This window comes from Sturnira hondurensis, unplaced genomic scaffold (genome assembly GCF_014824575.4).
Source record: "Sturnira hondurensis isolate 20B ecotype Veracruz unplaced genomic scaffold, ASM1482457v3 Scaffold0021632, whole genome shotgun sequence".
NCBI classification, from domain to species: Eukaryota; Metazoa; Chordata; class Mammalia; order Chiroptera; family Phyllostomidae; genus Sturnira; species Sturnira hondurensis.
The window spans coordinates 3,192,032-3,205,646 of NW_028094263.1; the positions used below are offsets into that span (position 1 = coordinate 3,192,032).

The following is a 13,615-nucleotide window of genomic DNA, read 5'->3' on the forward strand; positions in this document are numbered from 1 at the left end:
GATTCCCAGTCAGGGCACATGGGAACCTGGGTTGCAGGCCAGTTCCCAGCAGGGGACTCATGAGAGGCAACCATACACTGATATTTCTCTCTTTCCCTCCTTCCCTTCCCCTCTAAAGATAAATAAATAAATAATATAATATAAAAATAAAAAATAAAAAGCTCCCCACCCCCAGCGGGAGTGGGGTGAGTGGGAGTTGGGGAACAACCTTGTCTTACAGTGCTTACAAAGGACCTCTCACCTGAATATATTCTAACACCATCTAAAAGCATATTTTTAAAAACCATGCTTAGCTCAACTCAAAAATTTCCTTGGACAGAAAATGAGTGTAACACTTGCTCTGCCCTCCTCATTGGGCACCAAGGTCAAAAATGAAAAGGACAAAAGATGCAGGTGCAACTAATGGTATTCATACAAGAAATCCCACCCCCCTCCACCCACATACGCACATGCACACATTTCCTTCCACCAAACAAAATGACCCCATGAGCTTGGGATCACTTATCCTGAGTAACTAGCCTTGGGCCATGGAAGTAGCTATTGGAAGAAAGGTGGCTACACCAGGCATAGAACCTACCTCAATTCTAAATTCTAACAAAAAAAAAACAAAACACTTTCCTTCTACAGAACAGCTCACTAGGCCACGCACAGAGGTCATCAGCCATGGTGGCTAGCCCTTATTATACGAAGGGACAGAGCAAAACGAGAGGCAAATGGGACTGCATGGGTGGAGAAGGAAGTCCACTTTTGCTGCTGCTCTGCAGACTCCAGGCCTGCATTAGAAAACGTCTTCCCTTCTTGGGACAGCTCCTTCCATGGCCTACACTCAACTCTGCAGAAGACAATGAGGGGATGGTTCCTGGCCTTAGATTAACTGAAGTGCTGTTATATGCACTGCTGTTAATGGATCATTTAAAAGGCTGGGAGTCAGAAAAATTGCATTCGTGTCTTTGAGTGGTTCCTGCTGTCCCAGCAGCCTACCCTGCTGGCAGAACGAGCTGCTGAGCACCAACTCCAGGAAGAAAAGGAACGAACAGAAGAAGGCCAACCCAGCTTGCTGTTTTTTGGCTGAGTAGGGAATTGACACAGACCACCTCCGGCTCCTGTCTGGAAGTTTCGAGATCAGAGAGCTTCAGGCACAGCTGGGTTCACAGCTGCACCATTTGGAGCATTGGACTTATTAATATTCATGAGTCATCCCCACCAATCGGCAGAGCGGATGCCATTAGCTTAGCATCTGTCGGGTTTTTGTGAGGGTTGTGTATGGAGTTTTTTTCCCCTTTTAAATGAACTTCTTTTGACATTTTGGATTTGCCTCTGTGGGTTTTCTATCCTCGCCTTGCTCTGCTGCATCATATAAAGCAGAGACTCAGGGGAGGCAGGCAGGAAAGAGGGATGAGTCCCAGCCAGGGCTTTGCATCTGCCTGTTGACAAACTTTATTTCTCTTTCAGCACCTGGCACCTCAGACAGGCTGGAGGATGGAAGCAGCATCAGGTAAATTATACCTAACAAGGTTCATGCCCGTAGCTGGGAGTAGAGCTGGATCCTGGCTTTTTGGAAAACAGCCCCTCCTCCGGTGGTGAACTTGAGCTGCACACACAATGCCGGAGAGCTGCGGTGCCCAGCTCTGAACCATTATTTCCACACTGATAAACTCATGATTTATGAAAGGAACTACTGCCAGCCTCCATTCCCTCCTTCTCTGCTACAGCTTGTTAGACACAAATTGCAACAACAGTCTTAAATAGTTGAATTTTATTTCAGGCCAAAGCCCCTCAACTCTGAACTAAATGCCATGACAGTCCCACAGCATAGGCTGGTAGTTAAAGAGCCCACAGACAGGTGGGGCAGCCGGCAGGTGGAGGAGTGGGCAGGAACCACACACCAAGCTAAGTGCAGAGCAATTCGGAATGCCAGCGGCACTCTCCTCCTGCCCACTCTGGCTCTCCGTGGAGAGGAACTGGGGCAGCAGGAGGGCATGTTGCTCCTCACCCCTCACCCCCAGGTCCTCCTCCAGAAAGAAACAAAGCCCTTGCACCCCACTGGACTGAGCACACGCCCCCCCCCCAACAGCAGAGTGGCACTGCAGCAGCTGAAGCCCTGGAGGCAGGGAGCTGTCACAAGGGAGAAGAAAAGGTTTCAACAAAGACAGGAGCCCATTCTACCTCTGAAGAAAAGATGGTCGCCACTCTGCTTTACAACCAGAAGAGACAGTGACAGGCCAGGACAGCCTTTTCCAAAACAAAGCTCCCCGAGCCGTTTGCCTTTCCTCTGGCTGTGAACAGCCACCTCTCTTTCCTGGGTGGGCACGACCTACTTTGTGGGTCCCGGGCCCCACACAGCCAGGCTGAAGTCCTAGGATATGCAGGAAACCCCCACGACAGGCGTCACAGCACCATGCCATTCAGTGGGACCAGTGGAGAAACAGGAGGTGGGAGAATAAATTTTCACCACCCTGGCCGTGCAACGAGGCAGGCAAGGGGCCAGCCTGCCAGAAATAAAGTGCTCTGGGGCCTGCAGCAAAACAGAGCCAGTGGGAAACAACGACACAGCAATTCTGTCAGGACAATATTCAATATGGCAGCTTAACATCTGCCACTTACAGATCCCCCAAATCAGTCACCTGGGGCAGCGCTTCTGGGGCCGTTAACAAACATCATAAGAAACTCGGCTCCCAAGAGAGTAAACATGGGATTCTACTCAAAACCAACAGCCCCTGCACCTTACGCTTAACTTACAAACATCTGCACAGTGTTTATTTCTACAGAGGAAGCTTGAGGAGTCGTCGAAACCAACCTCTATGCAACCAACCGGCACAGAGGCAATTGTAAAGCAGCCCAACCCCGCCAGCACCTGCCCTGTGCCCAGTCCCACCCAGGTGCTTGCACCTCCTTGTCTGCATCTTCTCTGTCCACCTCAGAGCAGAACCCAGAGCTCAGAGCAGAGTTCACTTTTCCAAAACTGCTCCTAACTGACTCAGATCCGAAGGCACAGCATGGTCCCCTCCCAAGGACCTCCTCACAGGCTGAGGATCAGAGGGTCCCTCATCAGGTCTTGCAAAATCACAGCATGATGGTGAGGTAGGGGGTGGCAGAGGGGCGCTTTCCAAGGAAGGAGCCTCAGAGTCAACAACAGGAGCCCACACCTCAAAATGATCCTTTTCTTCCTCGGGAGGTGGTGAGGGAGAACTCCTCCTGCCCGATCTTGGGAAAAAGCAGCAACTAGAAGAATGGGAAAGGGGAAAGAAGGCACAGATAAACCAAATGAATGGATAGACACACACGAAGACAAACAAAAGGTGGTATGTCCATACAAATGGGTTATTATTCAGCCATAAAAAGGAGTTAGGCACTGACACACACTACAGCATGGATGAACCTTGAAAACACCCAAGTAAAAGAAGCCCATCACAAAAGACCACATGTCTTACATGTGTCTACATGTCTGTTTGTATGAAATGGGAAATCCACACTAGGGAAATCCACAGACACAGGAAGCAGATCAGTGCTTGTTGGGGACTAGGGGTTGGAGAAAACAGAGAGTCATGTTAATGGGTACAAGGTTTCTTCTGGGGTAATGAAAATGTTCTGAAATTGATTGTGGTGATTAATGGTTGCATAACATTGTGAATAAACTAAAAACTACTGATTCGTACACAGAAAGGGTGAATTTTATGGAATGTGAATTGTATCTCAATAAAGTTGTTTTAAAGGGGGGGAACATAAAGGACAGGACAAATAGGAAAGTCTTCTCTTCTTTCCCCCCTGGTTTCTACAGGAGAGCCTGCTACCCAGGGATGGGTTAACACTGACTCTTGTGCGTGGAATGCGAGACACACACGAGAAGAATGAGGCTCCTTCTGAAAGACTACCAACGCTGTGAACTTTACTCTCTCTATCAAGCGGGCACCTCTCTAGCCCAGGTTACAGTAATCCTAGCTCCTAGTGTCTAACAAAGAGAGCTTCAGTTACCTCTTAGGCTGGTCTCCTTTAGCCAAGTGACAAGAACCCTGCCTCTCTTCCTGGACCCAGCCACAGTTTGACATCGCATAGCGAAGAATGGCATCAGAAACAGTCATAGGGCTTTGACCTTGGACACAGGCTTCTATCTCGGGCACCGAGAGCTGGCTTTGCAGGAAGAGGTGTAACTGGCTGTCTGACAGGAGGACAACGCTCTGCAGGACCCTGGGGCAAACACAGGGGGGACAACACACAGCATCACCCTGAGGATTTGCTCTCCCCAGCCCCAACCTCTGGAGGATTCTGGCTTGAGTGAGCATGGGGGTACAAAAAAGGGGTCTATCCAAAATCACCTGCATGTTCAGTGAGCTATCCTGCTGCGCACCATCCCCTCCCTGCCCCCACCTCGGAAGCAAGGGCCAGGCTGCACGTCCACTTACTTTTCGAGAAAGTGCTGCAGACCTTGTCGTCGCTTCTCGATGAACTCATCTGAGCTGCCAAAGAAGGCTGACTTCCCAGGAAGATCGGGTACAGGCCTGTGGGGTCACATAATATTACACCCCAAATAAGGGTAACATCCAAGGCAGCCACTTCAGCCCCTGATCAAAGAAATCCTCCCAGAAGAGGCACAAATCAATACAAACGGCTTTTAATAAGATGGCAGGGGTGGGACGCTAACAATGACTAATGGTGTGCCTGGTGTTGGGGACTACACTTACGTTTTACACACCTTAATTCATTAATCCTCCCAAAACCCCATGAGAAAGATATTAGTGCTCCCGTTTTACAGGTAAGGAAATACAATCAGAGAGGTTGAGAAAATGTCCCAGTGCACACAGCTAGTAAGCAGCAGAACTGGTATGAAACCAGCCTATGACTTCCAACTCCATGCTCTATACTACACTGTTTACAAAACCCACTCCCACCACCAACTATCATTCTTAAAAGGGAGAAATTTAGACATAGAGACACGGAGAATGCTGGGTCCTTGTGTGTTAAGACTACCAATGTGTTGATTAAGACTACCTATACCACACGCTTGAATTTCCTAAAAGTAGGTGAGTTGTCATCGAAACTCTAAAGCTCCTTAGCCTCTCTTGTGAGGCTCAGCACGTAACTCTGAAAGACAACAGCAAGGCTAGACAGGCAGTTTGTCGGGGAAGCTCCAACTGGCTTAGGAGGCCGGACCCATGACAGTGTCCTCATCAGTCCCACGTGATAACTACATCGCTAGGTTATCAACAGGGCATCCATTACCAGGGAATTCAGTGGCCATTCTGGGGTGGAATCACTGTTCTACATTGCCTCCAGTGTTAGGACTTTCCTAAGGTTAGGGAGGTCTTTCTTAAGGCTCTCAGTCTGTTGTATCTCTGAGAAAAGGTCTTTGCACACACACACACACAAAAAAAAATCCCACAATTTTTACATGTCAAATGGACCAGATCACCTGTCAGATGAGTCCAGGTGCTGAAGTTTCTGAGAGCCAGTGATAAGCACATTTATAACGTTAGCGGCACATTTGTCTAGCCCTGTACTAATGTGCACACAAAGAATATTTCTGCTATTCCTATGGCACAGTTAGGTCAAAATACTAGAAATAAGAACTCTGTCTTTCCTTTTTTCACTGATTTAGAAACATGATTTAAGAATACATTTCTCAATTTCTTTAGTGTCTGGCACGTTGCCAAGTTTTCCTCATTGTCAACTCATAACTCCCAAGTAAGCACCCTAAAACCAGTCTCAGACCCCCAGGAAGAAAGCACATGCAGACTCACACTAAACCAGCGTTTCTCTGTAGCTGCTTTCTCAGCCACACAAACTCACGGTAACGGCGACGTACACAGGACGTCTTGGCAGTGAAGGCTTTGCTGTTGGTCTGCAGGAAAAAGTACATCAAAGGGGTTAGTGGAAAAAGACAAAGAGCACGCAACACCCCCCCCCCCATCACTCTCACCGGGGATCTAAGCCACAGGCCACAGTCCTGCTCAGAGGCTGCACCCAGAGCAAGGTGCTGCCAGAGAGCCTGCGAGCGACTCTCGGGCACGCCCAAGCTCTTGCTCCTCTCCCCACTCCGAGACAGGTTCTGCCTCAGCACTGTCCCTCCGCCCTGGAGACTGCTGATCCCAATACAGAAGTGCGACGCACTTACATGGAGGAAGATCTTATAATCCACGTAAGAATTCCAAGAGCCCTCATTCTGCACACGGGGGTCCTGAACACGCACAGTGATCACCTCCTGAGGGTAAGAAATGCTCCATCAGCTTCAGCTCAGCCACACAGTGAGACATCTTTGGCAACACAGATTGGCAGATGTTTTTCCAAACAGCACCAATTTTTATTCATTTGTTCATTAAATGCAACAAATGCTTATTGACCCAGTATGTGCCAGGCACTCTTCTGAGACACTGGGGGAAAACCATGATAAGGGACAAAAATCCTTCCCCTCACGAAGCTTACATTCCAGATATTCTAAGGAATGGGAAAGTTAGTCAGAACAGAACCTCATTTCCCAGAAATGCCTTTACTACTGATTTCCTTCTCTGGCTCCACTTCGAGCCCATCAGAATCGCCAAGGTACTCCTGTCAGAGGAACACCGCGGAGCAATGATTCACATCTTCTCCTAAACCCCCTCGAACTTACCCACTGCTCCCTGAAGGCCACTTGCTTACCTCCGGCTCCTGGTTCTCCAACATCCTACACCAAAAGCCCATTGGGAGAAAACATCTGAAGAGGGACAAATGACAGGGAACAACTGTGGTTAGTGTGCTTCTATACTTATCACTCCTTACCAGGGCAAAACCCTAAAAATTTTTCATCAACTCTCCCGGGGAAACCCAGGCACCTTTTTTAATCCTCAAGTACAACTTAAGAGGAAACAAAAAAACTCCCCCACATCACAACAGCGACAAGCCCTGGGGGTTTGCCTCCTTTTTCAGACCACAGCCGAGACCCTTACTATGCCACCTCTAACCAAAGCATGTTTGGGTCTGTGCCGTGTTGACCTCAAGCCCCAGGAACAGGGAGGTTCAGTTGCAAACCATTTCTGCCTGAAGACTGCAGGCAGAGCAGCCGTGTGGGCACACACAGCACAGCTTTGCAAGGGAACCTAACATCGCCCCCTCCTGGCTGTTCAGAGACAGCCTAGGCGCCCCCCCCCCACCTCCAAAACACAGATGCTCCTAAGACTCTCTTTGTCTTGTTAGCCAGTCCTCTCCCCAGAGGTAAAACACAGTCTGACAGCACCAGGAGCACCTGAATGGGTTAGTCAGTTTTGACCTTCCCTTATAGAATCATTTATTCTCCAGACCACAAGCCCAAGATTCTAATTATTTCCTTGCTGGACATGCCATCCGGTTTGTGCCTCCGCCCAAGTACCCCACAGCTACACAGGTCGATTCAGGATGTTTTCCACTCCTTTGTAAAGATTCATTAAAACCTAAGCTGCTGATTTCCCCCAACGTGGTAGTTTACATGTGCAGCGACATCGCCCACTCCAACAAGGGGACCATGAAGGCTGCAGCACAGGGTTACTCAAGTCCAAAGGGGCCCATGATGTCACCTTCTGTTAAAATACAGCACTAATCTTATTACTGCCAGAACCACTCTGACGGCAACCACCCTGGCTGCCACCTGCACCCCCTTCTCCTCTCTTAAGAGCAAAACAATAAGGTTTAATTTCCCTTTTCAATTTACCTTGAAATGAAAACTGACTTCAGCCAATATGTACTGCCAACAAATGATCTGCGCTGGCTCCTGGGAAAACAAGACTCTCTAAGGGCTCCCTCTCCTCCCCCCATGCCCATTCACACCCACTCACTTTTACAGTCCCACAATTAATTTTAAACACATTCCCTTATTAGTTCTGCCTTACCATTAGAAGAGCGTGTAATGACTTTCTTTCTATCTTATGTTTTGCTAACACAAGGCAAATGTTTCAAAAGAAGGGGAACTCATTTGCACCACAAAATGAGCACAGCAAACAGCTTTTCCAATTCTTTCTAATGTACCAGGAGGTCCCTCCACACAGACATTACACTCGGAGACAAAGTGCATGGCAGATGAAAAAGCCAGGCGACACAGTCAAGCAAACCGAAGGCTTCGTGATTGCAACACCATCTTAAACAGTAATCTTGCTGACCATCTGAGTTTTCATCTGATGCAGTCACCACTGCAAAGGGCTCCTGAACTGAAAAACAGCAGTCCCAGTGCCGTTACAACCGGTGCATAAAAGCCCAATGTAAGCACTCAAACGGCTGTAACCAAAAAGAGCAGGCCGACTTACTACGAATGAGGAACCTTCTTAGATTTAAAAATACGTTTCCCTCCTTTTTCCCCAGGCATTTGGTAAATTGCCAGCCCAGGAGCAGAGTTAAAAGATTCTGCAGTGTCTTTTCTCAGAAGTAACAGGAAAGACCACACCAAGGAAATCATAGTCGCCACAAGCACGGTGGAGCTCACTCTCTGTGTCGTGAAAGGTTTACCAAAGGCAGTACTTATAACTTAGTAACTAAATGCTCATCACTCTCTGGGATTCAACAAGAGTTTGCCTAGGGCTCTGTACCACCTCCACGTGCAAGCTCCTCTCCTTTCCTTTGGGGCTAATGCCACTTAGAAACAAATAGCTATAAATATATTTTTTTAAACTCCTAGGACCCTCACCCCCCAAGATGCTGTGTACTTAAGTCTAAATTCAAAGATCCCTAAGAAAGCTTCAGCTGTGACTTTCCTTAAAAACACTGGAACAAATGCAAACACCTAGACTTCAAGAAATAGTTTCTAGCAATCTCCATTAGCTTCCTCTCTTCCCCATCGATGCCCCTCCTCAGAAGGAAAGGAAGCTCAGTTCCCTGAAGAGGAAGAAGTTCTAAAGTTTGGTTCCATGATCTGAAGTTGGAGCCATATGTCTTCCAAATAAGGATAGAGTCAGGGATTCTCTCTGCTACTTATGCAATTCATCGCTAACTCATTTCCTGAGCCCTTTCACTCACATCTGAAGTTTCCTTTCTCCATCTATGCCAGCACCAATAACTCCAAGAAGAATCTAGTTGTTTGCCATTTACCAAGTAGATTCCTCGTAAAACTTTCCAATGTCACAACAATGCAAGGCTTCAGCTCCTCACCTTTTTCATTCCCATTTAAACTACTTCAAGAGACAGGTCAAAAAAACAATCAGGTGGTAAAAGTATGCTGAGCCACCGAGACTTCATCCCTCTTACCTATGCTTGAGCCAGATGGCAACTCAAAAAGCTCTCCTTCCTAAGCCCCCACAGGTGGCAAAGGAAGCTTCCCGTCCGACCAGCCTCCGAGTGTTCTCAACCAGCTCTGCTCCGTTCTTTTTGTCCCTCTATAATATGCCACTCCTTCGACCTGTTAGGTCAGTCACAAAGGCTACCACGGTCTAGCGCAAGGGCCTCCCCTGTCGCCCCAGGACTTGTCCCTTGTCCCTAGTCCTAGCCGTTTGGGTGAAGACACCCAAACTCTTTGACTCCGGCCACTCCCCCTCCGTTCTTAACGAACTAGGAGCAAAGAGCCACAAGGTGCTTCTTCTTCTTTCCTATTAATCTTGGGGAGTGGGAAGGAAAGATGCTTTATATGCCTTTTAAAATAAATGCAAAAGCTGAGTTTCCTTCTCTGGATTCCCAGCAAGTAACGGCCAAGTAATTCCCAGCAATTACGGGAGGAAAGACTGCCCCTAGGATGTCAGGCGAAATCCCCATCCCCAAAGTCACTACTGATGCTTAAGCCCGCGACCCTCTCACCTCAAAGCAGCACCCACTCCCGGCAGCCGCGGCCCCGCCCACGCCCCCTCACCTGAGAGCAGCACCCACTCTCCACAGCGACACCGCCAGCGCCCCACCATATAAGCGGTCTCGGCTTCTCCTTCCGGGTGAGTGGCCGGAGCCCCAGTGCACGACGGGAGACAGCTCCCGACACTCCAATCCCGGGTGCCCAGGACGCCCCACCCCTGCAGGCCCAGGCTCTTAGTGGCGATCCCGCTTCCCCCGCGGTGCGCTTGGCCCCACCCAGGACCTGGCGGCAGCCTGGACTCCGCACCAATCATTCCGGGCGCTGGAGGGTGAACGCGGGTAATGGATGACCAAGGTGTTCTGACATCGGATCCAGGGCAGCGTCCCGCCCATCGCTGTCAGACCATCCAATCAGCGGCCAGGAGAAATTATCAAAGGTCTGAAAGAGGGTCCCCGGAGGCGAGGGGCTGAGGGGAGGTTGTCCTCAGCGTTTCGGTTCTGCCAGGCGCGGTCTTGACTGTGGGAGGGTCGTGGAAGAAAACGCCTCGGTTCCTGGAGTTTCGCAAATTCCAGAGAGTCCCCAGTTCAACCCGGGTGGTTGCAGTTCCCTAGCGGAGTTATCAGAAGACTCCTACTCAGGTTCGTAAAACCCCAGATTGTCAGCGAAAACCCGGACTGAGATGGTTCAGCAACTCGTTTCACTCGCCGAAAGGACCCCGAGGAAGGATGTTGCAGCTTAATTAGTAACCATGAGCATTCTGTTGAATATAACGAAGACTTTTTTGTGTTGTTGCAATATCTTTTAACTACCAGTTCAAAGATAGTGTTAGAAAAGATAATATCAAAGGAAAAGTTAGGGTTACAAATACAAGCTCTGGAGCTAAGTACTATACCCAGCACTACACTGACCCTGTGGCCTTAAACTGGTCCTAAATCTTTCTAAATCTTAGTTTCCTCATCTGTCAAGTGGACATTATTGCACATACTCCAAAGCAGCTTTTCTTGAATTTTGTTGATCTCAGGATCCCCTTACACTTTTTTTTATTCCATTGATATTTGGAGAGGGAAACAAACACCCATGCGTTCCACTTATTTGTGCGTTCATTTGGTGTTTCCTGTGCGTGCTCTGACGGGAGATGGACCCTCAGCTTTGGTGGGTGAGGTCGCTCTAACCAGCTGAGCTACCCTGCCAGGGCTCTTTATATTCTTCAAAAGGATGAAGAACCTCAGAGAACTTTCTTTTTATGTGGGATATTTACCAAATTAGAAATTTAAATCGAGAAATTAAAGACATTTATTTAGGGTAGTGCAATACACGAGACAATATGCAGGTGATGTATTATAGAATTGTGTACCAGAAACTTGTGTAATTTTATTAGCCGGTTTCATCCTCATAAATTCAATTAAATTTTTAAAAAATATTTATTAAAGCCCTGGCTGGTGTAGCTCAGTGGACTGAGCGCGGGCCTGCGAACCACACTATGACGGTTCGATTCCCAGTCAGGGCACATGCCTGGGTTGCAGGCCAGTTCCCAGCAGGGGACTCACAGGAGGCAGCCATACATTGATATTTCTCTCCTCCTTCCCTTTCCTTCTAAAGATAAATAAATAAAATCTTTTTAAAAATATTTAACTCACTTAAAACAATAAACCATGACATGTTAAGAATACATTTTATGAATTAGAACTATTAAAAAATTATTGAGTAGAGTGGCATTGTATTATAATTTTGCAAATTCCTTTAATGTCTGGCTTAACAGAAAACAGCTGAATTATATTTGCTTCCCCATTCTCTGTTGTACTATGTTATTTGGGTCTAGGAAATGAAGAAATTCTATCTCACACAGATTTTTGTAGCCTTCTTAAATTATTGCAGATACCCTTTGATACCAGCAAAACTCAGCAAATGGTAGTTTTTAAAGATTAATTGCAATGGGGTATCTGAAAACATTTGGAAAATACTGGTTTACTAAATAATGCAGATCTTCCAAATATTGGTGCATTTCATTGTTCAATATTTTTTGAAATCACATTTATGAAAATCTTCACTGACGTCCAACGAAGCTGTTAATATCACTTATGGTGAATACCATATCTTCCAAAGTTACCATTTTGGCTTGAAAGCTCAAATATTGAAATAGAATACTTTCTATCATTTTAGTCAGAGTGTCAGGCTCAATTCATTCAAATATCCTACTCTAAATAACCACAGCTTTTCTGTCAGTCATATTTTCAAACAAAAATGGTGTTCTCTGAAAAAGAGCAACTAATTCAACTCACATATCTCAAACAACTGCACAGCCATATACTTCAGTAAACAGAAGTACTTTATGTACACCTTCCATTTCATCACATAGAACATTAAAGACATATACTCCAGGAAGGAGATTTCATAAAGTTCATAATTTGTACTGTCAAGGTTAGTCTTAAGTGAAAGTGTCACCTGTTAATTTTTTGCATAGGGGTGGCAGTGGAGAATATAATGACATTACTATAAGTTGATGCCATGCTGTCTTCTTCTAATTTTTTTAAAGATTTTTATTTATTTATCTTTAGAGGGGAAGGGAAGGAGAGAGGGAGAGGAATATCAATGTATGGTTGCCTCCCATGTGTCCCCTGCTGGGCTCCCTGAACTAGCCTGCAACCCAGGCATGTGCCCTGACTGGGAATCGAACCGTCATAGTGTGGTTCGCAGGCCCGCGCTCAGTCCACTGAGCTACACCAGCCAGGGCCCACACTGACTTGATTCACAGTAAGATGCCAGCCGATTCACCCACTGTTACCTTTGTACCATCAGTGAAAATGTTAGCACTGGAAAAGATCAAGTAATGTCTTACTATTACTAGGAAAATAGTTTTGACCATGCAGACTTGCCTGAAACCTTCTCAGGCACCCCAGACTATGGACTACACTTGGAAACCACAGATTATATCTGCAGAATGTATCCATTCATTCAACAAATATTTTATGAGCCCTTTCTATGAGCTGGGCACTGTTTTAGACATTAACAAGAAAGCAGTGAGCCAAACAGAAAAATATTCTGACCTCCTGGAGCTTATATTTTAAAGAGTTTAAGGGCTTATCTTAGTATCATCCACCCAGAATATTACTCAATGTTTTAAAACAAGTTTATTAAATAATTCGAATGTAATATAAGTTTCACAAATAGGTGGAGCCCTATCTGGAGCTTGTTTTTTTAAGAACAATTTTCAACACTTGATAATGGGGTCAATCCTTATACCAAAAATGCTACCAAATGATATAAATACTTCTCCAAGCAGTAATCCCTTCACTTGAAAAAAATTAATCAACATCAGGGCTAAGGGTGCATGATTTGAGAAATAGTGTTTTTTGTTGTTTTTTTTTTTTTAATCCTCCCCTGAGGATATGTTTATTGCTTTTCCTCCTGTACAGTCCCCACCTTACTGGGGACCAAACCTGCAACCCAAGTATGTACTGTGACTGAGGATCAAACCTGCAACTGTTTGGTGCACAGGACAAGGCTCCAACCAACTGAGCCACCCCACTAGGGCGGAAGTGGGGGGTTTTAATTACCGCCCATTACTTCCTGGAAGTCACAAGACAATCAGCTTGACAAGGGGAAGTAAGAGAAACAGATACCTCTTAAGTATATTTGCCTCTTAAAAGAGCGCTTGTTAACCCCAAATGAATAACTCTTTGGCAATAGAATTTCAAGTGGTAATCAGTGAAACAAAGACTCTCACACCCAGTAGGATGGTTGCTGTTAAAAAGAAAAGAAAAAAAAAAACCTGAAAGCCCCTCTGGGGGGTGGGGTGGGGGGGGAACTGAAATGCTTGTGCGCATTGGTGGAAATGTAAAACAATGACGCAGCCACTGTGGAAAAGTGAGACAGGATAGTAAAAAGGAAAATTCCTAGGCGAGTGCA

General features: G+C 46.5%; 1 protein-coding gene across 3 annotated transcripts; it reads right to left on the reverse strand.

Annotated features, from left to right (window-relative positions):
* Positions 1-1,741: 1,741 nt before the first annotated feature.
* On the reverse strand, positions 1,742-9,875 carry SNX11 (sorting nexin 11). Of its 3 annotated transcripts, XM_037033578.1 has the most exons (8): positions 9,773-9,862; positions 7,655-7,714; positions 6,631-6,685; positions 6,110-6,196; positions 5,736-5,836; positions 4,401-4,496; positions 3,973-4,185; positions 1,742-3,222 (listed from the first exon to the last, which is right to left on the reverse strand). In XM_037033578.1, exons 3-8 carry the CDS (start codon positions 6,670-6,672, stop codon positions 2,949-2,951), a joined length of 813 nt encoding a protein of 270 aa, XP_036889473.1. In that variant the 5' UTR covers positions 6,673-6,685; positions 7,655-7,714; positions 9,773-9,862; the 3' UTR covers positions 1,742-2,948. The 3 variants fall into 3 exon arrangements, with proteins under 3 accessions (XP_036889473.1, XP_036889474.1, XP_036889476.1); XM_037033579.1 differs by lacking the exon at positions 7,655-7,714 and having other exon boundaries at positions 9,773-9,875; XM_037033581.1 differs by lacking the exons at positions 7,655-7,714; positions 9,773-9,862 and adding an exon at positions 9,178-9,403.
* Positions 9,876-13,615: the final 3,740 nt, after the last annotated feature.

Coding starts and splice junctions, on each gene's coding strand:
- SNX11 (XM_037033579.1), bottom strand. CDS start 6,672: ATGGGCTTTTGGTGTAGGATGTTGGAGAACCAGGAGCCGGAG. Junction 4,186..4,400: donor CTGCAGCACTTTCTCGAAAA/GTAAGTGGACGT, acceptor TGTTTGCCCCAG/GGTCCTGCAGAGCGTTGTCC. Junction 3,223..3,972: donor AAAGGAGACCAGCCTAAGAG/GTAACTGAAGCT, acceptor CCATTCTTCTAG/TTGCTGCTTTTTCCCAAGAT.